The 25,651-nt window shown below is 37.0% G+C and overlaps 2 protein-coding genes across 3 annotated transcripts; one reads left to right on the forward strand and one right to left on the reverse strand.

Moving 5' to 3' along the window:
• The first annotated feature begins 2,800 nt into the window (after positions 1 to 2,800).
• Positions 2,801 to 8,451, forward strand: LOC308702921 (acidic mammalian chitinase-like). Of its 2 annotated transcripts, XM_081386099.1 has the most exons (12): positions 3,147 to 3,224; positions 4,075 to 4,101; positions 4,335 to 4,394; positions 4,459 to 4,539; positions 4,673 to 4,729; positions 4,824 to 4,989; positions 5,819 to 5,943; positions 6,081 to 6,204; positions 6,841 to 7,023; positions 7,124 to 7,240; positions 7,324 to 7,456; positions 8,246 to 8,450. In XM_081386099.1, the coding sequence occupies exons 3-12, from the start codon at positions 4,354 to 4,356 to the stop codon at positions 8,398 to 8,400; spliced, it is 1,182 nt and encodes a 393-aa protein (XP_081242225.1). In that variant the 5' UTR covers positions 3,147 to 3,224; positions 4,075 to 4,101; positions 4,335 to 4,353; the 3' UTR covers positions 8,401 to 8,450. The 2 variants fall into 2 exon arrangements, with proteins under 2 accessions (XP_081242224.1, XP_081242225.1); XM_081386098.1 differs by lacking the exon at positions 3,147 to 3,224 and adding an exon at positions 2,801 to 2,903 and having other exon boundaries at positions 4,335 to 4,539; positions 8,246 to 8,451.
• Positions 8,452 to 14,891: 6,440 nt separating this feature from the next.
• Positions 14,892 to 23,116, reverse strand: LOC308702883 (N-fatty-acyl-amino acid synthase/hydrolase PM20D1.2). The gene is made up of 13 exons (XM_081386026.1): positions 22,838 to 23,116; positions 22,564 to 22,650; positions 21,242 to 21,480; positions 21,059 to 21,145; positions 18,290 to 18,423; positions 18,082 to 18,201; positions 17,830 to 17,905; positions 17,675 to 17,736; positions 17,112 to 17,190; positions 16,957 to 17,028; positions 16,446 to 16,611; positions 16,267 to 16,366; positions 14,892 to 16,191 (listed from the first exon to the last, which is right to left on the reverse strand). Exons 1-13 carry the CDS (start codon positions 23,055 to 23,057, stop codon positions 16,062 to 16,064), a joined length of 1,572 nt encoding a protein of 523 aa, XP_081242152.1. The 5' UTR covers positions 23,058 to 23,116; the 3' UTR covers positions 14,892 to 16,061.
• Positions 23,117 to 25,651: the final 2,535 nt, after the last annotated feature.

Genomic DNA, 25,651 nt, shown 5'->3' on the forward strand with positions numbered 1-25,651 from the left:
CAATTTAAGAATGCCAAAGACCGCACTATATCTTTATTTGACATTCCTAATTTAAAGTAAAATGTTATTTCTTCTGTCATCTCTATCTCTGATGTAGCCCAGTCTATATGGTACGGTTACAGTATTGGCCGCTGTGGCTCCCTCAGCATAACTCGTGGCCACGACAAATAGATGTCGTTCTCTCAAAATATGAAGTCGTGGCCACGAGAAAAATATATCGTTCCCTCAACATATGATCTCGAGGCTACGACTTCACTTTGCATCGCGTGGCCACGACATAATGATGTCGTTACCTCAACAAAACGATCTCGTGGCCACGACTTACAATCACGTTCCCACGACTTAATATGACGTTCCCACAATATATCATGACGTTCCCACGAGTTTATATGATGTGGCCACGACAAAAATAAGTGAACCGAACATGTCCCCTCCCGGTCACCGTACTAAGCAGCACAGCATCTCGCTCCGCTTTTTCAGGGAACAGGGTTACAGTCAGTAACACGGATAGATTTTAATGTTAATGTTTGCAGTAACACTATACAATAAGGTTCATTAACATTAGTAAACTACCTTGAACTAAGAATGAACAATACTTCTACAGCATTTATTAATCTTAGTTCATATTAATTTCAACATTTACTAATACATTATTAAAATCAATGGTTGTATTTGTTAATGCACTGTGAAATAACATGAACAAACAATGAACCGCTGTATTTAACATGTAGTTCTAACATTAACAAAGATTAACTAATATAGTAACAAATGTATTGCTCATTGTTAGTTAATGTTAGTTAATACATTAATGTTAACTAATGAACCTTATTGTTACCATGTTTGTTTATATAGCCTATTATAGTAGTTTTTTATGTATATAGTATTTATATTTTCAGTTTTAATTTTTATTAATTTAGTGTGTTTTTAATTTTTATTTGTTTAACTTTAACTTATTTTTAGTTCAGTTCGTTGCTTAGGAAATATTTCTAATTTTCATTTAGCCTAACTACAAGTTAAAGTTTTTTACCTAATATTTATATTTATATTTATATTTATATTTATATTTATATTTATATTTATATTTTATTTCAGCTTTATTTCAATTAATGAAAATGATTTTTAGTTAACAATAACAACACTGGTGAGACCATTAACATTATTTCTTCTGCATTACAGAAAACATTCAGTAATGTGATCATTTACAACCATCTCCAAGGCAAAATCATAAATGGCAGGTGATACAAGATAACAGGCAATAGAAGACAGACAGGTGAAAAACAACAGGGACTTAATATATGAGGCATAGTTTAGATTATTCATTATTCATACTCATATGTAATTAAATTATAGTATAATATAAAACAGTTGCACTGCGTACTACTTTAAACCACAGTCTGTTTATTCTGCAGTAACACTGAAATGAAAATTTGTAATCTTATCATTTCTTTTTAGATCTGTACTTTCTTTCAAAGTAACTTTCAAAGCAACCAGGGAAAATATTGACTAGATTTTGGCACAAATGAGAGCAATAATAATAATAAATAATAATAATAAGTTTATTTTATATAGCGCCTTTCTCAAACCCAAGGTCGCTTTATATAGTATGAAGGCAAGGAAACACAACAACAAACAACCAAAACAATACAACAACGAGTTATCTGTATGAAGCTATGAGTTGGGTGTGGAGAAGTGATCATTAAACAAAAAGGAGCAATGAAACAAAGGTAAAATACAGAGGTTATAAAGACTGTGTCATAAGGTCTTTATCTGCTCTCTGTATCTTGATGACGTTGCAGGAGTCTACAGTAGTTCTGTATAGGGCAACTATATTCTCTTAGCCAGCTCCATAAACATCTGAGTACTGGTCCTTTCCATGTAATGCAGGTGTTACATATTAACATCTTAAGTATTAATCATTGACAGTGTGACAGAGCAAAGTCAAAAATATAAACTCTGACAGAATAAAATCAAAAATTCAATCAGCTTTAGAACCTTTAGAAAGTGAATGGGGCATTAATTATTTAACATTTGGTTTTAGCAAACTTTATGAAATATATTCAAGTATGAAAATATGCCATGGAAGTACAACTATAGAATTTGCATTATTCAAAATGTAACCAACAGCAATTGAGTCATCAAAATATTTGCATACTCAATGGACTCATTAGCCAGGGTTCTGTCAAACACAGCACATCTAGTCTGTAATCATATCATTAACAATAAGTGCTTTTGAAGTAAGGGATCGAATATTCAGCAACCCAAGCTTTATCATTTGCTCATTTGTATTATATCTGTTTTTTATTTGTTGAACATCAATAAAAATTTTACCCTTAGATGGATTTGGAAGTTTTTTGTATGTCCTAATTCGGGGGAACAGACACAGTCTATATATGATGATATCTTGGTGAAAGAGGCTCTATATGATGTGATGGGATTTATCTGACCTAAGTGACGTGAGACAGCTAGCAGACGGTCGGTTTAGCCAGTCTGTCTGCTTCCTGACCTGAGCCCCAATTCATGTTTGAGCTCTAAGACTATGTGCCATATTACAAACAATTGACATAATTGGCTACTTTATATAGCTCACATTTGTTTCAGTTCAAAAGTTCTTAAATAAGTAGGCTATTAATGGTTTGTTTATTTAGAGAGTAAAGATATTTTTTACTTTAAAACTTTATGGTACTCATAACTTTATGATACAGTAGTTTGTGATGTCTGGCAACATCCAGGACAGATAACAGTGAGCAGCTGATCTGTTAATCATTGTTTAATCAAACATATGTGTTGGGGGGTAAGAGGAAGTAAAATACATGATAAATTCTGCATTTCAGCAATAGCAGACACAGTTTCTTGACTGACTTCAAGTCTTCACTTTATGATGACCAAATTTATTTTTCTAGCTGGTAAGTGATTGTTGCTCTTAGGGAATGCTTTTTAAGAGGTTGAATGTTTGAGTGTTTTATGTTAACATTTCATTTGTATTAGGGCTGTGACATTAACGCGTTAATTTCGATTAATTAATCTGAGAAAAAATAACGCGTTAAAAAAAATAACGCAGATTAATCCATTCCATATTGACCTTTGAACCTGGAGCCGTTCTAGCCACCATTCGACTGTAAAATGAAGGAGGGAGACGAGATCGCGCTGGCGCTGCCTGGATCATTGATTGGAACATTTACTTATAAAAAAACAGCCGGCATTTCAACGTTGATTCACCGGTGAACGTAAGGGACCAAGGTCGAATCAATGTTGGACTATGTTTCGATTGTGCAAAACGAATCAACGTTGAAATCGTGACGTTGTTTCACCGTTGACGTCGTGACGTTGTTTCACCGTTGATGTCGTGACGTTGTTTCATTGTTGATTTCGTGACGTTGTTTCACCGTCTCTTCTTTCAGTATGGGTGAATAAAGATTGTATGTCGACGTTGAACCAATGTTGAATTATGCGTCGGTTTTGCAAATTGAATCAACGTTGATGTGACGTTGTTTCACCGTCTTGCCTTTCATCTTGGGATAATGAGTCATGACAATGCTGACTGAATTTGTGATTAACTGTAGGCTACACTAAAATATTGGTAACTGTCAAATTACTTGCAGCAATGGCTTAATTAAACACATTTAATAAAAATAAAACACATGCTCAAGATTGTAAAACAAATTTTATTCTGAAAAAAAAGTCTAAAAATACTTTCTAAAACAGATGAAAAACATCTCAAACTTTAAATTGCTGCATTTTCGAAGTAATGTTAAAAATCTGTAAAGCAAGTGTAAATTATGTTTATAATTTAATGTTTAATATTAAATGTATAATTTAATAATGTTCAATAATTTAATAATGTTCAATTGTATTGTATTGATTATTTGCTAGGCACAATTATTTCAATGCTCACCCATGGAACATTTGAACATTATTTCAATAACATGTTCAACACAATTATTTTTAATTGATTGACAGCCCTAAATTATATGCAATTAAAATGCGATTAATTTCGATTAATTAATTACAAAGCCTCTAATTAATTAGATTTTTTTTTTTAATGGAGTCCAGGCCCTAATTTGTATCTCTTTTCAGGCTTTTCTCTGGCATTGTGCCACTTTGGTAAGTTTATTATTTATTTGTTGTTTCATTATTAAATATGATATTCAAAACCATGTTTAAATAATACTAATAACAATAAGAATTTATCAATTATCCAAACAGCTTGTCCTTTGTATGGTTGTGGAAATAATAATAATAAATATTATTATTAGTTCTGTTTTATATTATTATTATTATTATTAATATTTGTGTAATAAATATTTGTGTAGTAATTTATTATTTATTTTTTTCAGGACTGGCCTTCCAACTGCTATGCTACTTCACAAACTGGTCTCAGTACAGACCTGGCGGTGGCAAGTATCTGCCATCTAATGTGAACCCAGATCTGTGCACTCATTTAATTTATGCTTTTTCCAGTATTAATCAGGAAAATCAATTGGCAACCGTTGAAGCGAATGATGAAACTTTCTACGAAACTTTCAATGGACTAAAGAAAATGTATGTGCGATCATCAGATGTTTTGTTTATGAATAGGCTATATTTGTTTACAGAATAGAATGCATTATGTAATGTAGTTTTGAATAATTTTTTTTTGTACAGTGAGTAATGATACAAATATTTGTCTTGACAGAAACCCCAGCTTGAAAACTCTCTTGGCTGTCGGAGGATGGACCTTCGGCTCAGATCAGTAAGAGTCCAGCTCAAACATTGAATATTGAAGGATGTGTGTGTAGAACAGAACTGTTTATTTCATCTTCATGAGATTTCCCACTTTACTCTAGGTTCAGTATCATGGTGTCCACATCAGAAAACAGGCGGACGTTCATTCAGTCTTCCATCGCATTTCTGAGGACCCATGGCTTTGATGGTCTGGATCTGGACTGGGAGTATCCCGGTGCTCGTGGAAGTCCTCCAGAAGACAAGCAGAAATTCACTCTGCTGTGTAAGGTACTTCATTATTTACAGATTTGTATTCTCTCACACAAATCAATGCTCTTTACAAGTTGATAACATGGTTGAATGTTGGAGTAAAAATCAATAAAGATGATAAATAATCATATGCATGTATGCATGTCCATAAGTACACTGGTGAAAATGCTTATTATTAAAAACGTATTGCTCTTTTAATGTATTAACTAATGTTGACAAATAATTCCTTATTGGAAAGTGTTACCTAAAAATGTAAATAAAAAAATAAATAGGAGCATAACAAAAACTTGAGAGGAAAATTAATTACATTTTTTTTTTAATGCATTTGGTTTGTTCATCTTTTGCTTTAATGACAGCAGCACTTGAGCTTCATGAACTCCACAAGTTTGTGCAAAACCTGATGATCATGTTCTCCAGCATGATTGAGATGATCCAGAGGAACAGCTGACCTTCTGTACAAAGAGTCACATGATCAATGTCACAAATGTACTTGTTTGATTTGCTACCAGGAAATAGTGCAGAATCAGAAATATTTATTTTTGTTTAACATCATGCATGTTAATAAGGTTCTGACTTTATCTTGTGTTTGTGTTATTATAAGTTATTATCTGGTTTACTGTAGTGTCACTTTACACTTTACACGTGCCCAGCAACAGTTAGGCCAATCAGCAATCCCCCCTTTTTTTTCTCCACCAATCAGACAGTCTCCACTAGCACACTAAAGTTAAAGCTTTCTCCTTATTTCCAGAAAAATATATTAGATTTTGGATGGCAGATTTTCAATGTGTATTATAATTACATTGAGTTAAAAAAAGGCATTAATCTACTGCAAATATGTGACTAACAGGAACTCCAGGAAGCTTACCAGGCAGAGAGTGCTGCCACTGGACGCCCCGTACTCATGCTCAGCGCTGCAGTGGCTGCTGGGAAAGGAATCATTGATGCTGCTTATGAAATTGCAGAAATGGCCAAGTATGTCTCCTGTTCACTTTTTTGTTCACTTTGAATCATGAAATATGATTATGGTTAGGATAGAATCTCTTAAAATGCCAATCAAATGTATAAATGGGTGATAACTATGAACTTGCTATTTCCCTCTTGTAATGCAGATATTTGGACTTCATTAATGTCATGACCTATGACTTCCATGGCTCAAACGAGACGGTAACTGGGCACAACAGTCCTCTGTACAATGGCTCTGAAGACACTGGAGACAATATCTACTTAAATACTGTACAAAAGCCTTATATACTACTGTAAAATTTCTGAATTACACTGCCCTGCCAAAAAAAAAAAAAAAGTCAAATGCCTATTGATGGAAATAACATCACAACATTTATTTCCATCAAGAGGTGCATCAATTGTTGGTCAAGATCTTGTATTGACAATGCAAGAGTCAAACACTGTGTAAAGTCTCCTCCAGCACATCCCAAAGACTTTCAATATATTTAAGGTCTGGTGCCAGTTCATGTGTGAAAGTCATTCTTCATGATCCCTCCAAACCATTCTTTCACAATTTTAGCCTGATGAATCTTGACATTGTTATCCTGGAATATGGCCATGATGTGTCTTCCTACTGGTTGTTTAAGAAATGAAAAGCTAGACACTCCATCAATTAGGGTTAGAAGAACTGTTGTCAAACATACACATGCTTGAAACATAATAATCACTGCAATAATGATCAAATCATAGATTTTTATTAAGCATTTGTCTATTTAAATCCCCAAATTTTTTTATTTATTTTTTTGGCTGGGCAGTGTATAACAATGTATAACATAAATTATTTATGAATTATACTATGAGTCATTGCAAACACCAAGCAGCTGGTAACATGCAACAGAAAATAACTGATTCATCATGACAATGTAGGATTTTGCAATGAAATACTGGAGAGATCAGGGTACTCCTGTGGAGAAGCTGAGGATGGGCTTTGCAACATATGGAAGAACGTTTCATCTGGCGTCTGCAGCCAGTGGAGTTGGAGCTCCAACTAGTGGACCTGCCTCAGCTGGACCTTTCACCGCAGAGGATGGATTCTGGTCCTATTATGAGGTCTCATCTTCAGTCTATACTCACGCACTTACATTATAGCACAATATTTAATTGTGAAAAATAAAATCAGAAGAGTTATGGACTGATCATCTCCCATCAGATCTGTACTTTCCTTCAAGGAACCACTGTGCAATGGATTGATGATCAGAAGGTTCCTTATGCAACCAAGGATGGGGACTGGGTGGGATTTGACACCAAGGAAAGCTTTACGACTAAGGTGAATATGTCATAAATGTTGGAAATTACATACAATTTAATGCAGTTCTCCTGCTTTCAATAATTAAATCTGGTCTGCTACAGGTGAACTACCTGAAGGAGAACAAGTTTGGAGGAGCTTTCGTCTGGGCTCTGGATATCGATGACTTTGCAGGACAGTTCTGTGGGCAGGGCGACTACCCTCTTATTGGGCATCTCCGTACACTTCTTGATACTGGTACAGTACATCTCATATTTATAGAAGCCCATTCCAAAAAAAACAAACATACTTTGGTAAATCATAATTATCACGTGAAAAGTAAAAATTATGAGATAAAAAGTCAGAATTATGACATAAATGGGAAAAAGTAGGAAATTGATTATCCTACTTATGATTTTTATCTCCATAATTTCAACTAGTTATAATTTCCATTTGTCATAATTAAGATCTTTTTAATCTTATAATTATAAATATCTAATTTTGATTTTTTTACATATTTTTTTACATAATTATGTGCAAAATTTCATGTCAACTTTTTGTGATTTCAATTTGAGTTCAATTTCGACTTTTGATCTAATAATTATGCCATTATTTCAGCTTTGTCAGACTTAAATTTTGACTGTCATACTTCAGTTAGTCAATTTTAAATTTGTCATGACATCATAATTTTGACATTTTATCTAATGATTATATTATATAAAGAATAGATAATGTATAGTCTGTTCTGCATCACCCTGTCACGGTTTATTTTGCAATAATAACCGACTGACTGTACATTATCCTTTATTACTCCCCAAATAAAGAAATAATAAATATGTGGGGGTGAAATATTGATTTGAAAGTGGTTCATAATATTACCCGCACGCTTAAGCATAGCCATGTTAATGTTAATGTTCTTAAATATTAGGAAATATCAGACCACTGATTAACCAGTCAGAATCCAGTATTCCAGGGAGCCATGTAATAAACTAGATTAATAATTGGAAAACTTAAGATAAAATATCAAATTCCAATTTCCTCCTCCAGAGTTTCCATCTCCCCCTCCAAATACAACCGATGTGCTCTCTGGGACCTCAACAACAGCATCCACCACCTCTTCTACACCTCATTGTTATGTATTTAGTGTTGGTAACTGGATTATCCTGCTGTTGTTTTCTTATGCTGTATATGGCGCTGTGTAAACCATGTATACTTTGAACATTGAAACATTAAAAGAAGACAGTTCTAAGCCTACTCGGTTTCATTGTGTCATTGTTATCTATAGCTCCTCAGAACACAATGATGTTCTGATAAACACAACAAAATTGGCGACGAGGAGTGGAAAAATTGACATTAACCTTAATATTGAGAAGATTAACGTAACCGAGTGTACTTGCTGACGTAGATGAAGAGTGCACGGTGTTGCAGAAGACACTAGCAACAGCCAAACAGTGGGCCAATTCAGGATGGCGACTATCGGCATATTGATGCTTTTGACGAGGCCATCGAACAGTGGACAACATATATTGAACGGTTTGACCACTTCACAAAGGCAAATTATATCAACGAGGAAAAACTATGTCGTCCTTAAGTTACACCTTAAGCGATTCCGTTTCTCTCTGAACATTGTGACTTCGGTACACATTTGCAAGATGGCCTTCGAGATAGATTTGATTGTGGATTAAATAACGAGGCGATACAAAAGTGACTTCTCACAGAGGCTGCACTTACTTTTCAAAAAGCAGTAGAGATAGCTGTTCCCACGGAAACCGTCGCCCGCAAAGCACAGCAGCTCAGCAGTTCCCTTAAAGTCAATGCAATGCACGTTTCCTTGCCCAAACAGCGACATGATTGTAAGAGATGTGGAAAAACGAACCGCACGGACGAGGACTGCTGGTACAAGGACCAAGCCTGCCATTCATGCGGAAAGAAAGGCCACATCGGACGACTGTGCAGACATAACCGGAACTTTGAGAGAGAAAGCATGCACAAAAGTCAAGTAATCGACGTTGATAAAGTTGATAAGAGACGGGTGCATCATTTGGACACGGGTGGAAAACAAAGTGGTGAGTCCAGTACAGACACCGAAAAGGAAATGTCACTGTATATGGTGACTAGAAGTGAGCAACTGGCACACATTTGTGTAACGCCAGAAATTGAAGGGAAAATTATTTAAATGGAATTAGATACAGGCGCTGCAGTATCGTTGATTTCAAAAGGAAAATATGACAGTAACTAGCAGCATATTCCACTGTCCATATGTCCAACAGACATAATCTTAAAAACATGCACCGGTGAAGCACTAGCGCCAGTAGGGGTTATCAGTGTAGCGGTGAAGTTGAACAATCAGTTGGCATGATTGCCTCTGTATGTTGTTAACATTATTTGGTAGAGAATGGCTGAGAGCTCTAAAACTAAATTGGCATTGACAGTCAAACAGTCAAGCATGGAGTCACAGACACTATGGAGAGTGTGTTAAAATGACACTCCCAAGTCCAGGAAAAGAACTAGGCATCATGAAAGGAATTGAGGCAAAAATTACACTCAAGCCTGACCATACTCCAAAATTCTACCAGCCATGGGTAGTGCCTTATGCTGTTCGACCAAAAGTGGAGGCTGAATTGACACTTTTAACAGAGATGGGAGTGATTTCACCAATGCCGTACAGTGAGTGGGCGACACCGGTGGTAGCATTTATAAAAAAAGATGGCTCAGTGAGACTGTGTGGCGATTTTAAAGTGACACTCAACCCAGCCATTTGTGTTGATCACTACCCAATTCCACGCATAGAAGATCTTTTTGCATCTCTGGCTGGTGGTAAATTATTCAGTGAGCTGGACTTGTCAAGCGCTTACTTGCAAATGCCAGTGGCACACGAGTCAAGAAAACTACTCACCATATCCACTCAAAAAGGGCTATTCTGCTATAACCGCTTACCCTTCGGGATTGCCCCGGGCTTTCTTGGGATGATCAACTACTATGGCCGTTTTATTCTAAATCTGGCATCTATTTTGAACCCCCTCAATGCTCTTTTATGTAAAGAAAAGAAATGGTGCTGGAGCGTGGCATGTGAACAACCATTTCAGAAAGTGAAGGATCTCCTTACTTCAGCTGTACTCACACATTATGATCCAGAATTACCTATTCGTCTCGCTTGTGATACTTCCCCATATGGGGAGGGGCTGTGATATCACGTGTGCCCCGATGGGGAGGAAAAGCCAACTGCTTTTGCGTCTAGGACACTCAGTAAAGCAGAACAAAATTATGCTCAGATTGAGCATGAGGCCCTGAGTATAATTTTTGGAATTCGCAAATTCCATCAGTACTTACACAGAAGAAGGTTTACCCTCTTTACTGATCATCAAACTCTAACGGCTATTGTCAGTCCCAACAAGAGCATTCCATCCATGGCAGCAGCTAGAATGCAACGATGGGCTCTGATATTAGCCTTGAGTATAAGAAAGCAGCCTTACATGCCAATGCAGACGGACTGTCACGGCTGGCATTACCAGTGACACACAATGGGAAAACGGACACGGTGGATGTGTTCTATGCTGCTCAGATAGCCACCCTGCCTGTCAGTAGTGCTGAAATTAGACGTGACACCCTAAAGCAGGGGTCACCAAACTAAGGCCCGCGGGCCGACTCAGGCCCGCCACCCCCCTTTGACTGGCCCCCCAGCCCCTCTGCCCCCCACTACTTGAACCAGCCCTATGAGGCAATCCCCAAAAGTCGCCATGGACGGTACGTCATGGTACGGGCGTCACAGCTTGGTGCATACATTTACACGGAGAATACACGGTATAAAAATAAATAAAACTTGCGTGCAATTTAATTAATGTAATGCGGAACTACTGTTAGATACGCGGATTCTTAGGGACACCTAATCTGTAGCTCCGCCTTAGCTCTGAAGCTCTGAAGCAGGCTGCGGTGTAAAGATTGCAATGCTGGAATATGTTGAGAGAGAGGTGTGGGCGCGATCGAAAAGTCGTAAAGTGTTTACTTATATTTGTGTGTGTGTGTGTGTGTGTGTGTGTGGCGCGGCCGCGATCGAACAGTGGAAACATAAAAACATACTCCGTCTCCGTCATTTAGTTTATGCAGGACATCATTCAAACTGCAAAGTGTTTAAGTTACTGTTAATTACATTTTTAAGGAAAACAAATATATTAATCTGAAATGTAGCAGATTAATTTTCAATTAATTCAGGTACAATTACCAAACATATCAAGGTATCTTTATTAATTGAATTAATGAACTAATTATATAAAACTATTGTCAGTGCACTACAAATAAACTGGTTCTGGTTCTTTTCTTTTGGTGGTCCAGCCTGAGACATGCACAAGCCTTCTGCATTTTTCCCTTCATTGTACCCAACCGTGATGTCTGAACCGAGGTATGAACCGAACCGTGACTTCTGTGTACCGTTCCACCCCTAAAAGAGAGTGCAGAGTTTTCAAAGAACAGTGGACCAACGATTATTTGTGAAGAATAACTTTAAATAAAACAAAGTGTGAAGACTCGATTACAACTTTTGCAAACCACTAGTAAAGATAAACAAATATGTGCCAGGAATCAAGTGTTGATATAGTAGTGTGGATATAGTAGTGGGGATGGCTGTGCCAGGCTAGTAATCTCTACTACACAATGAGGCCTGCTGGTGGTCATTTTGGTCTGGGTCATACAATTCTATGTTATATAGCTGACCCGCCCCCCCCATCACAGTCAGGAACGATAATGTGGCCCCCAGAGAAAAAAGTTTGGTGACCCCTGCCCTAAAGGATCCCACTTTGTCACCTGTGCTGGACATAGTTTCAACTGGACGGTTCCCAAAATCTGAAGAGGTACCTCAAGACTTGCTACCCTTTGTAACACGTCGCCATGAGCTCACAGTTGTTCAAGGGTGTTTAATATGGGCAAGTCGTGTCATGGTACCAATCGAGCTTCGCTAGCGGGTGTTAGCTGATCTGCATTTGGGCCATCCTGGGGTGGTAAGGATGAAACATCTGGCCCGTAGCTATGTCTGGTGACCGGGTATTGATGGACAGATCAAATCTCAGTTCAAAGCATGCCAGTCTTGTCAGCGTATCCAAAATGCTTCCTGTCCTGCACCACATCACCCATGGATTTGGCCAGTTCATCTTTGGGAAAGGATACATGTGGATTTTGCCGGCCCCTTTGAAGGCCATATGTACTTTATTGTAGTTGATGTGCACTCCAAATGGCCAAAAGTCTCAATTATGGATAGTACTACCACCAGCAAAACCATTCAAGTCTTGCGAGGACTTTTCAGTCATTATGGCGTCCCTAATATCATTGTCAGTGACAACGGCCCACAGTTTTGTGCTGAGGAGTTTTCACTTTTCCTGAAGGCAAATGGGGTGCAACATATTTGTTCTGACTATTTAAGTAGTCATTTAATTTTAGTTTTATTTAATTGGTTAAGATGCATCATGTGACTTAGGTTAGAGGTCATGGTGGCCATCTTAGTTTTCACTTCACCACAGCAGTGATGCAGCAGCAGATGTCTCTCTGATAAAAGATATATTCTTCTGTTATTTCATGCCAAAGAGGCCATCGTCTGTAAGTTTATTTAATATCATCCATGTAACAAAAAAAAAAAAAAAAAAAAAAAAAAAAAAAAAAAAAAAGAGTATTTCATAGGATTTAAGAAAACATTTGCTGTACATTTTCAAATAAGATTATTGTTATCTTTCTTACAATTTACTGTTATTCATACTTAATACTTAATGTACATTTTCTGTTTATATTGTAGTTTCACAAAAATGTACGTTGTGGGACTGAAGATTTCAAAGTAAAACACCGAAAAAGAACTTCTTTGGTTTCGACTTTTTCTTCAACCCTCATCCTGTTTAAATATCTGTTGTGGTGCAACATACTTGCATCAGGGACAGAATAATATTCGATCTGCCCCATATCACCCCTCTAGCAATGGGAAAGCTGAATGTTTTGTCCAAACATTCAAACACGCTCTAAAACACGCCCCAAAAGGGTCAGCTCCAATCCACCAGAGACTTGATGGATTCCTGTTAACATACAGAAACACTCCGCATGCTACCACAAAGGAGTCACCTGCAATGCTATTCCTCAATCGCAAAATAAGAACCCGGATGGATCTTCTAAAACCTAGTCTAGCCAAAACAGTGAGTCAGTCCCAGGATGCCCAGCAGTTACAATGTCAAAAACACTCGTGCTGGAGAGTCCGTTCTTGCTCGTGCCTACAGAAAGGGGGAGAAATGGATACCTGGAGTGGTGATGTCCAAAACGGGACCTGTCTCCTACATCGTCAACGTGGGTGCTTCTGTAATCTGGAAATGTCATGTAGATCAATTACTGAAACAAGGGACTGAATCCTCTGAAACCCAGATGGAACCAGAAGTTCCTGCTGGTCCTGATCATTTTCAGGCACATCCGCTTCAGGAGAACATCGGGGAAAAGACGTGAGTATCTAGTGAAATCATGACAATCTTGTGGAGGTGATGATTGACAAACCAATGTAAGGCAACATTGACCAATCACCCCCAGGGACTGTACAAACAGGAGAGACTATTAAGCGTCTCACTAGACCACCTGTTCGCTAAGACGTCTTTGCTAAGTAGTGGTAAAAGTTGAATTAAAGAAAATAAATATTTCCTTTGTTGTGTTTGACAACCCTTGATTTAAGTTGGGAGGAAATGTTATGTATTTAGTGTTGGTAACTGGGTTATCCTGCAGTTGTTTTCTTATGCTGTAGATGGCGCTGTGTAACCATGTATACTTTGAACATTGAAACAGTAAAAGAAGTCTAAGCGTACTTGGTTTCATTGTGTTATTGTTATCTATTATCTGTTATCACGGTTTCACTATTCAGGGCCACTACTGGCGCAATAATTTCACATTTTATCTTTAAATATTGTGTTAATATCTTTAAATTTAACATAGACAGTCAATGATATAATACTACTTTCATAAAATATTTTGTTGGGTCTAAAAAGGGGGCACATTCTAACTTTTCTGATTAAAAAAACAGCACTTGTCCACTTATTTTACATTAGAGTGTGACTGCACCTCAGCAGCGTGGGTGAAGGTATTCTGCGTGCAGGTTTTTACTTGCGCTTCTAAGTTCAATTAATTTATTAGAATTTAGTTTTAATTTGATTCTAACTCTGTGTTTAATCTGATTCCAATTTTAATGTATTATCAAATTTAGACTTTTACTTATTAGGAACTAATCATAAACATTGGTTATGTATTAATTTAGATATTTGATTATTCAAGGTATCCAATACTTTCAATTATTTGTTCATTAGGGACACGATTTCGCACAGTCTCATGCGGGCCGGGTCTCCCACCTCGGATGAAATCATGTTCCGGGAGAAACCGCAAAACGACCGAAATCTTTTCTTCAGATTAGCAATTTATTATTTTGTTGCAAGCTGTCAGTTTTTTGTGAGAGCTCTTGTGTTTAGTCTTACAGATTTTATTACAGTAACCATAGTAACATGGTTAATTTTTAAATATGCTTTTTTAGATAAGATATTTTTAGATACAATGTTAGAATATTTAGCAGAAACTTCGGTCTTACAGTAACCGTTGTGACGTGGTTAATTTTTAAACGTTTTTAGGTATGATATTTTTAGATACAATGTTAGAATATTTATCAGAAAAAAATACAGAATAAGAAAAAACACATCTATGTTTGTATTAACAAAAATATTTATTCATTTAACCTTAACGTTCATGAAATTAAATAAATTTCATCAAAAAAATCAATGCAAAACATTCAATGTAATTTTCAGACCATTTCAGTGCAAACAACTAAGAATTCAAATGAACATTCTAACAAACAATAACAATAACTTGGTGTTGAGCTACAGCTTTGTGATTCACGTGATATCCGAAACAAATGTTTATGGAGACAGACATAATCAATCATAGTCTAACACAATATCTAATGATAATCTATTGGCCCATACTGCAATTTTTGAAATTGTACTAATGTACTAACTTTCAATAAAATCAATCAATAACTTTCAATAAAAGCTGTATTTCTAAGAAAGTTGGTTCAAAACACCAAAGCAGCATGTCTGACAATGTAAAATCAGAAATATAAACTATGTTTTCGTAACCAGAGATAACAAGTGAGATGTTTTTTTTCCAAGCTCTATCATGTCCCCTGAAACCAGTAACACTTTCAAACACAAAATGTGACACTCAAAATTGTGGAAAATTCTATTAGCTCTTATTATTGATCCATTCGTCATCATAATGCCCATTTTGTCTGATTTATTCGCATAGCTCGCTTATTCTTTTTCAGTGAAGGAGCTCAGCTGAAGTGTAATTGTGCTTAGCAAATCTTTTGTTTTTGGTCAGGGTTGCTTATGTTTGCATTTAGTCAACGAACTTATAATTATTTGGTCAGACGTTACTTATGACAAATGCAATGAAAAAATCACTACTTACGGGTAATAACTAACAAAGTTCAAATAGAAATGCATATAGTACGTATGTAGTATGACTCTTTATAGTATTCATAATGTATACTGCAAGCCACTTTGGGTAAAAGCATCTGCCAAATGCCTGAATGCAATGGATTGTGTCTAAGTGTAGGGTTAATTATTATTAAAAATTACACCCATGCCCTGTGTCAACACCTAACAAACAGCAAACGTGTGATGTGATTTTAAATCGTTCAGTAAGGAATGCAAGAATGAATCTTTATGTTTGAAATGTTTCATAACCTTCAATTCCTTTCTAAAGCTGCGGTATTCATTTTATTCAGATTTTCAATCTGAGCTCCTTGAGCTTTGTTTCAAAAATTTCACTCAGTGCTTTGAGATTAGTGTAAGTAACATCCCACCATTTACAGCTCATGCTGGCTACTGTGAGGAGGCGGCAACTTCCTGATGTCATTATTCTGGATGAGCTGGAAGTAGAACAGCACGATCTCTTCATAGTTCTTAATGGAGATTCTCTCGTTCACACCATGGAATCTAAAAGAGGAAAATGTACCCTCAAGCTGGATACTCCACTACATTAATACAAAGAGCCATTCTCCTATGTCTTACCTCTGAGGATCACCTGGTTTGAACCACGATGGTGCAAAGCGATATATGTCTCGGGTGATATCCTTGTAGTGACGGCTGTCAGTGTTGCCAACACAGATACCTGTGAGAGGAAACCGTAGAGCAGTTAAAAGTGTCTCTTCATAAGGGGAACTTAAGCAGAACTGCATCACTTCACTTACCAGGAGCCACTGTGAGCTGAGGAAACATGATTTGCACGGTTTTCTTTATGATCTGGAACCCAAAAGCCTGCTCATCATAGGAGCTGATGGGCAGCGGGTCGAATCCATTGACCATCTCTACCTTCACACGCTCATCTGATATGGTGGACTTGACCAAATCCAAAACCTAAAAGAAGACCCCAAAAATGAATGTTCTTCACATCATTCCAAACACACACATATGAAGATATTTTGAAAAACAATGGGTTACAAACAGCACTGGACCCCCCCCTGACCTTCTTATTTTGCGTTCCAAAGACAAAGTCATACAGATTTTTCAAACATAATTGTCATTTTTGGGTGAATTATCCTTCTACAGTTATTCATTCAGAGTAACAGAGTAACTCATGTGAAACTGTTTGAGAAGGTGTAAAGAGAAAAAGTTAATAGTTCAGCTAACTCTAGCCGGGACTAACGGTGCTTCAGGGCTAACTGAATGAGTCATAGCTGTGGCTTCAGCGTGACCTCTCACCTCCTGCAATGTTTGGGCTGAGTGGATGCGGAAATTGACAAAAGCTTCAGCGTATGACGGGATTACGTTAATCTGTAAGAGAAAGAGAAATATTCAGAACTCCATTCATGCTACAACTTAGGGAACTTACAACAAAAAAAAAAAGAGTGCCCCACCTTTACACCCGAGTTAAACATTGTGACAGCAGTTGTGGTCCTAACAAAGGCATTTGTGTCAGGTTTTCTCTCTAACACCCTGCATATGAAAAGGACACCGGTATTATTATTATATTACAATGACACAGGTTTTCCTGAGTTTTTAAAAGCTTATGTTGGTTTTTATTTACAAAGTTAGTATTGGTTGCAATTCATTATTAATATGGTAAATCATATGCTAAATATTTTACATATATCCTGTTATGGCAAAGCAGAATTTTCATCAGTCTCAAGTCTTCTGAAGACTACAGTCGAGGAGTTTCAGGGAGTTTAGAAACAGTGCTTAGTTATATAGAGAATTACTCCCTTTGGAGTGGACTTTGTAACTTTGCAGATCTTTTCCATGTGCAAACAGCAGCATTGCACACTAAAGAATGTTGAAAATGTAAAAAAGCATAATAAGTCCACTTAAATTGACTTCAGTGGTCGAAACCATTTTCAGTGCAGGAAAACTCCTTTTTAAAATATACTTTGATATGACATTAGAGACTGTAGTGAGCATTAAGACAACCAATATGAACTACCTGCTGAGTAGCGGAGAGAAGAGCCACAAATTAGACATGATGAATCTGAGAGGCAAGCCAAACTGCAAAATAAAATAAGAGAAATGGTTTGTTGAAAAGCAAGTCCATATTTCATCAAATGTAACCAGTAAAATCCTCTGCTTAAACACTTTTACCTTATGTGCCAGGTGTTCAAATGTGCCACGCTCAGGACCATAACCAAACAGTCTGGGCATCGGATTTTCCTCCAACCTGGGAAAAGATATTACCGAAAATATAATTTAAATATAAAGCTGTTTTGAGAATAATTTAATACCAATAAATAAATCACTAAACAAAACATCTAATAAGAAGAAAAAGGATCAATATATCCTTCTGTATTTCCAACTGTTTTACAATAATGAAGCATTTTATGGGTTTCCGCTTGCCTTCTGACAGCTGAAGCCAAGATGCCAATGCTGCTCTCTCTGGGAGGCATGGATGAATGTCCTGGAGCGCTGCTGACACTCAGCTTTACCGTGGTCTGACCCTTCTCACTGATACCTATCCTACAAAACACACACAGGGCCAATATTACAAACTAATTCAATAATTAAATGACTCTGCTAGTAGGGTTGCTCAAAATAACAGTCTCACAGGGCAGCAGGTCCATCCAGGCCACTTATGACACCGTCCAGCACTGCCAGGCCTTCATCTAAAACATACTGGAGCTTCACCCCTCGACTCTTCAGGAGCTTCACGATATTGACTGCGCCATGTAAGCCATTCACCTGACATACAGTGAGGAAAATAAGTATTTGAACACCCTGCTATTTTGCAAGTTCTCCCACTTGGAAATCATGGAGGGGTCTGAAATTGTCATCGTAGGTGCATGTCCACTATGAGAGACATAATCTAAAAAAAAAAAAATCCAGAAATCACAATATATGATTTTTTAACTATTTATTTGTATGATACAGCTGCAAATAAGTATTTGAACATCTGTCTATCAGCTAGAATTCTGACCCTCAAAGACCTGTTAGTCTGCCTTTAAAATGTCCACCTCCACTCCATTTATTATCCTAAATTAGATGCACCTGTTTGAGGTCGTTAGCTGCATAAAGACACCTGTCCACCCCATACAATCAGTAAGAATCCAACTACTAACATGGCCAAGACCAAAGAGCTGTCCAAAGACACTAGAGACAAAATTGTACACCTCCACAAGGCTGGAAAGGGCTACGGGGAAATTGCCAACCAGCTTGGTGAAAAAAGGTCCACTGTTGGAGCAATCATTAGAAAATGGAAGAAGCTAAACATGACTGTCAATCTCCCTCGGACTGGGGCTCCGTGCAAGATCTCACCTCGTGGGGTCTCAATGATCCTAAGAAAGGTGAGAAATCAGCCCAGAACTACACGGGAGGAGCTGGTCAATGACCTGAAAAGAGCTGGGACCACCGTTTACAAGGTTACTGTTGGTAATACACTAAGACGTCATGGTTTGAAATCATGCATGGCACGGAAGGTTCCCCTGCTTAAACCAGCACATGTCAAGGCCCGTCTTAAAGGGGAAATGAAGCAGTCAATCAAGTTTACATGATTTACAAGATGGATTTCCACTTTAATCAACAATTATATAAGAAACATGACAAATGTAAACATATAAAAGAAAAAAAAGAAAAACCGCTATATCTTTTGCTGCCAGGGCGCTGCCATTGTGTGCAGTATTCTAAAGTGTGACGTCACGGGGTTGGTTGGCTTTAATAAACCTGGCTGAATGTATTAATATCACAACGTCAAACTGTCTACACCACGGAGTTTTGACCGCGATTCGCGAACAACTAATGAAGTCTAACATATGTTATATACAGCAGATGGGCTCTGACACGGTGGGCATCGCATTACAACAGCCACACGCGCTGCAACTTACCAACCCGCTCTTCGCCCAAAACCACCACCGGCTGTTCGACATAACAACGTAACTTACCATTGCTCGGTTCCCACGCCGTATCGGCTCAAATGCATATATTAATACATGCTAACTTACATGGTGTTGTTGACAAGAGACATGAATATGATGGCAGACATCGCGAACAATGTTTCCATGTGCAGTTTGTTAACATAACGTTAACGTTAGACGTCGTCTTTTTGTCTGGTACTAATAAACTCCACTAAAGTTAGCTAAACACTAAGTTAGTGTTAGCTAGTTCATGCTTACAGCTGTTAGCTAATAATGACTGTACCTAACGTTAGTTGTTCGCGGTCAAAACTCCGTGGTGTAGACAGTTTGACGTCGTGATATTAATACATTCAGCCAGGTTTATTAAAGCCAACCAACCCCGTGACGTCACACTTTAGAATACTGCACACAATGGCAGCGCCCTGGCAGCAAAAGATATAACGGTTTTTCTTTTTTTTCTTTTATATGTTTACATTTGTCATGTTTCTTATATAATTGTTGATTAAAGTGGAAATCCATCTTGTAAATCATGTAAACTTGATTGACTGCTTCATTTCCCCTTTAAGTTTGCCAATGACCATTTGGATGATCCAGAGGAGTCATGGGAGAAAGTCATGTGGTCAGATGAGACCAAAATAGAACTTTTTGGTCATAATTCCACTAAACGTGTTTGGAGGAAGAAGAATGATGAGTACCATCCCAAGAACACCATCCCTACTGTGAAGCATGGGGGTGGTAGCATCATGCTTTGGGGGTGTTTTTCTGCACATGGGACAGGGCGACTGCACTGTATTAAGGAGAGGATGACCGGGGCCATGTATTGCGAGATTTTGGGGAACAACCTCCTTCCCTCAATTAGAGCATTGAAGATGGGTCGAGGCTGGGTCTTCCAACATGACAATGACCCGAAGCACACAGCCAGGATAACCAAGGAGTGGCTCTGTAAGAAGCATATCAAGGTTCTGGAGTGGCCTAGCCAGTCTCCAGACCTAAACCCAATAGAGAATCTTTGGAGGGAGCTCAAACTCCGTGTTTCTCAGCGACAGCCCAGAAACCTGACTGATCTAGAGAAGAGCTGTGTGGAGGAGTGGGCCAAAATCCCTCCTGCAGTGTGTGCAAACCTGGTGAAAAACTACAGGAAACGTTTGACCTCTGTAATTGCAAACAAAGGCTACTGTACCAAATATTAACATTGATTTTCTCAGGTGTTCAAATACTTATTTGCAGCTGTATCACACAAATAAATAGTTAAAAAATCATACATTGTGATTTCTGGATTTTTTTTTAGATTATGTCTCTCGCAGCGGACATGCACCTACTATGACAAATTCAGACCCCTCCGTGATTTCTAAGTGGGAGAACTTGCAAAATAGCAGGGTGTTCAAATATTTATTTTCCTCACTGTATAACCGTATAAATAAATGCATCAAAACAAGTGACTACTAGTTAGTTAACTTGAGACTGACCTCCTCATCGTGACCCAAACCAATGTAGAAGCTTCTGCGAGGGGTGTAACCTCGTTCCAGCAGGTATTCCAGCGCCTGAAGGATCCCCTTCAAGATCAAACATTGTTACAGTTAGCTTTAGGTTGGAGTGAACAGATGTGCAATTGTTTGAATGAAGAGCGATGCACCGTTGATTCACTGTACCATCACAGACTGTTTGTTGTCGATGGTTCCTCGTCCATAAATGAAGCCATTGAGCTCTTGAGCAGAGAAAGGAGGAACGTCCCACCCATCCGCCTCATCGGCCGGCACTACATCAATGTGAGCCAGCAGCATGTACGGCTCCAGATCAGGCTCTCTCCCAGGAACCGTGAACAAGTGGCTGTAGTTTCCCACCAACTCATGTTTGACCAGGCTGGATGATGAGAAGACCTTTGGGAAAACTGAGACAGAAACTTAAATCTTAAAGTCTTAAATAACACTACTTTAGTTTCACTCAATACAAAACCTAATATTACCTAATTACCTAAAATAAAAGTAGCTACATAAATACAGTTAACAAATAGTGATAGTGTCAGTGAAATGGTGCTTAACCTTCAGAAAATGCTTGTTAAATTTTTTACATTGTATTTTTATTTATTTTATATGGGGTTTGGAATTTTTGTTATCTTGCTACCAAAATGTAAGACATGTCTGAAGCTTAAAGGCCAAATTGTGTGATTACATTGTTTGAGGAATAAGCAGCATTGAAACAAAAATGAAATGATTAATGAGTATGTCAATTATATTTTATTATATTAATCATGTAAAGTATTTAATATATTTAAAGTATACAAAATCATTACATATTAATGAAATACTAGGTCAAAAGGTCTAATAAAATTAAAGTAATTATTGGTAAACTTACATTTCTCATAAATTTCAGGGAAAAAAAAACATTTATTGGATCAATTTTGTCCCAATAGCTAAATAAACAGTGCTTGTCAAATCTAAAATATGTGTAAACATTTTTTTTATATAAAAATAAGTTAATAATTAAAAGATTTTGTCTTGACTGTCAGTTCAGTAGACTGTCAATTGTGTCATTTAAAATATTTAGTATATATATAAAGAGTTCAGATGCAAAAGCCTCTAAGTGCCATCTGAAATTTTCTTCTAGAATGATCATTTTTATAAAGCTTGTATGTTTAAGTTAAGTAATTTCACTTTAATGACAATTAATATGTAATTTGCGTTGCCATTTAAGTGAAATTATTGAACTTAAATATACGAGCTTGATAAAAATGATAATTCTAGAAGAAATTTTCAGTTGGCACTTAGAGGCTTTTGCATCTGAACTCTTCATATATTTTGTTTATTTTCTGCCACATAATAGTTTGTAAAGCATATTTAATAATTATCACCAAGTTTTAGTGATTTAATAGCTTAAAAAAGATAATAGGGCACAATTAGCGGCAGGTATCAGTAATCTTGCGTTGACAGCTCTGCTTAATGCTGTTGTGTAACGCATGTTGTCTCAGTCTCACCCCTCCTCAGCAGCCCGTCAAACTCCAGCAGCGCGCTCGTGTTCACATTCGTCTCAGTATATGACACGGTGGGAATCTGTATGGCCGCTATAAAAGAGATGAAAACAAGACATTTGAATCAATTACATCATAATTACATGTGTAATATCTACAGGCAGCACCCATCCCTTATCTCCATTAACTGTATCTATATGTCTGATCTATTTACGTCACGTGACGAGTTGAATGTCAAACTGCGCGATCTGCGACTCAGTATTTCTACGTTGTTTGTTACCTTTGAAGTTTGCCAGCAGATTCTTCCTCTGTTGTGGACTTAAATGAAGAGAAATGGTTGTTGTATTTTCCCATTTTCCCAGCTGAAGCCCCGCGCCTACATCAAATGTAAACGTCCTAACTGTGGCAACAAGGAACAAAACTGTAATCAAAAATATGAAACTAAACAGCAGCACTTTAAGAAACTTAAATAATTTCCAACGAGTGATATGGCCTGTCATGTTACAGGAAGTACGAAAGAGTCATTTCATAACCAGGGTTCATAATGCCTCACCGATGTGATTAGAGAGAACGGTCGCCCTCTGCTGCTGTGGATTAGAATCACAGGTTAAAGAGCCATAGAGAGTTTAATGTTAAAGGTGCTGTATGTAACTTTTTTTATAAAATGAATCCTTTTTTTATTGCCCGTCTGTGAAGGGGTTGTAATCACACATTACATTGATCCACTTTTCGTGTTTTGCTATTACCTCTGAAGGCCAGTATTCCTATTTTTATGTGAAGTCTCCGGGTCGGATTTTCTGCGAAATCCACCGGATGTGACGTGCATGCGCGCTCCCGAGCCTACAGTCTATTGCAACTGCACTGCAGCTAACGACATGGAGTCTGATAACACCAAAAAACGACCTGCCTCCAGCACAACACAGACTCCTACACAAACTCCAAAAAAAAAAAAAAAAAAATATATATATATATATATATATCTGCTGAAGCTCGTCAGGCCAAACGTCAATCGGATCGACTCAGGACGAAAACACGGATCAACATCGGCAGAGCGTTTGAATTGTGGAGAGACCTCCGTTTTGAAATAGCAAGGTAAAATATAACATACATAAGACATGAAATGAATACAAAAGACTGTTCCATGATAACAAAAAGCAAGTGCTTTAGGATGTAACTTTTATTTTATGTTCTAGATCTACTGTCTAACGTCACTCATCCCACTACTATCATATTGTTTATAATACACATTTCCAGACATGTTCAGTACAGTAATATTACTTACTGTCTTATTGTTACACTGAAATTGTCCAGTCTAGTTGACTAACCGTTTTCGTTTTCATTCATTGACCTTATATTGACATTGCTGATTGTGAAAGATACACAAATAGTTAGTAAAATAATGCTAGATAACACCACATGTCGGCAAAATACAGTCAATGTAACGTTATCATGGTACGAGCATGGAGCATTAGTTCTACGTCAAGCTGATAAAAGTAGCATATTATGGTAATGTTGCAGTGGGAGTTTACATGAGTTTCCAGCATGTTGTGTGATGCTTTCTCCGTTGTGTTGAAAAGTGTGGCCGCCGGTAGTGAGTTCGCGCTCTTGAGTTTGAGCACGCGCACGAGCACTGTTGTTGCAATCTGAAACATCACCGCTAGAGGCCGCTGGATCCTACATACAGCACCTTTAATGTTTGTGGCAACACTTTACAATAAGGTTCATTAGTTAACGTTAGTTAACTACCTTAGTTAACTTCTACAGCATTTATTAATCTTAGTTAATATTAATTTCAACATTTACTAATACATTATTAAAATCAATGGTTGTATTTGTTAATGCACTGTGAAATAACATGAACCAACAATGAACCGCTGTATTTAACATGTAGTTCTAACATTAACAAAGATTAACTAATATAGTAACAAATGTATTGCTCATTGTTAATGTTAGTTAATAAATTAACTAATGTTAACAAATGAACCTTATTGTAAAGTGTTACCATGTTTGTTTATATAGCCTATTGTTCTTATTTATATAGTATTTATATTTAAATTTGTATTAATTTAGTGTTTTTAATTTTTATTTGTTTAACTTTGACTTATTTTTATTTCAGTTTGTTGTTAAGAAAAATACATAAATATTTCTAATTTTCATTCAGCCTAACTTTAAGTTAAAGTTTTTTACCTAATATCTATATTTTATTTCAGCTTTATTTCAATTAACGAAAATGATTTTTAGTTTACAATAACAACACTGGTGAGACAATTAACATTATTTTTTCTGCATTACAGTTTAGAAAACTCAGTAAGTGGCTTATGTGATCATTTACATAAGAACCATCTCCAAGACAAAATCATAAATGGCAGGTGATACAAGATAACAGGCAATAGAAGACAGAGAGGTGAAAAACAACAGGGACTTAATATAGGAGGCATAGTTTAGATTATTCATTATTCATACTCATGTAATTAAATTATAGTATAAAATAAAACAGTTGCACTGCGTACAACTTTAAACCACAGTCTGTTTATTACACTGAAATGAAAATTTGTAATCTTATCATTTCTTTTTAGATCTGTACTTTCTTTCAAGGTAACTTTCGAAGCAACCAGGGAAAATATTGACTAGATTCTGGTACAAATGAGAGCAATGAAACAAAGGTAAAATACAGAGGTTATAAAGACTGTGTCAAAAGGTCTTTATCTGCTCTCTGTATCTTGATGACTTTGCAGGAGTCTACAGTAGTTCTGTATAGGGCAACTATATATTCTCTCAGCCAGCTCCATAAACATCTGAGTACTGGTCCTTTCCATGTAATGTTTAAGTATTAATCATTGACAGTGTGACAGAGCAAAGTCAAAAATATAAACTCTGACATACAGAAGACTACTTGTGAAGTTGTGAAATATTACATAAAAATGCAATAACCTGAAACCTAAGATATTCTGTTCAGTGAATAGGAGCAGAATCTGCGTGGACAAGCCAGAGGTCATGTGTGCAAACTGCAAACCCAGCTGATCCCATGTCCTTCGTTCACAGAGATACTCTGTATGTGCAGAATTAACCTTGAGTTACCCAGCAGCACTAACAA

This window comes from Scardinius erythrophthalmus, assembly GCF_964197995.2.
Source record: "Scardinius erythrophthalmus genome assembly, chromosome: 15".
Lineage (NCBI taxonomy): Eukaryota > Metazoa > Chordata > Actinopteri > Cypriniformes > Leuciscidae > Scardinius > Scardinius erythrophthalmus.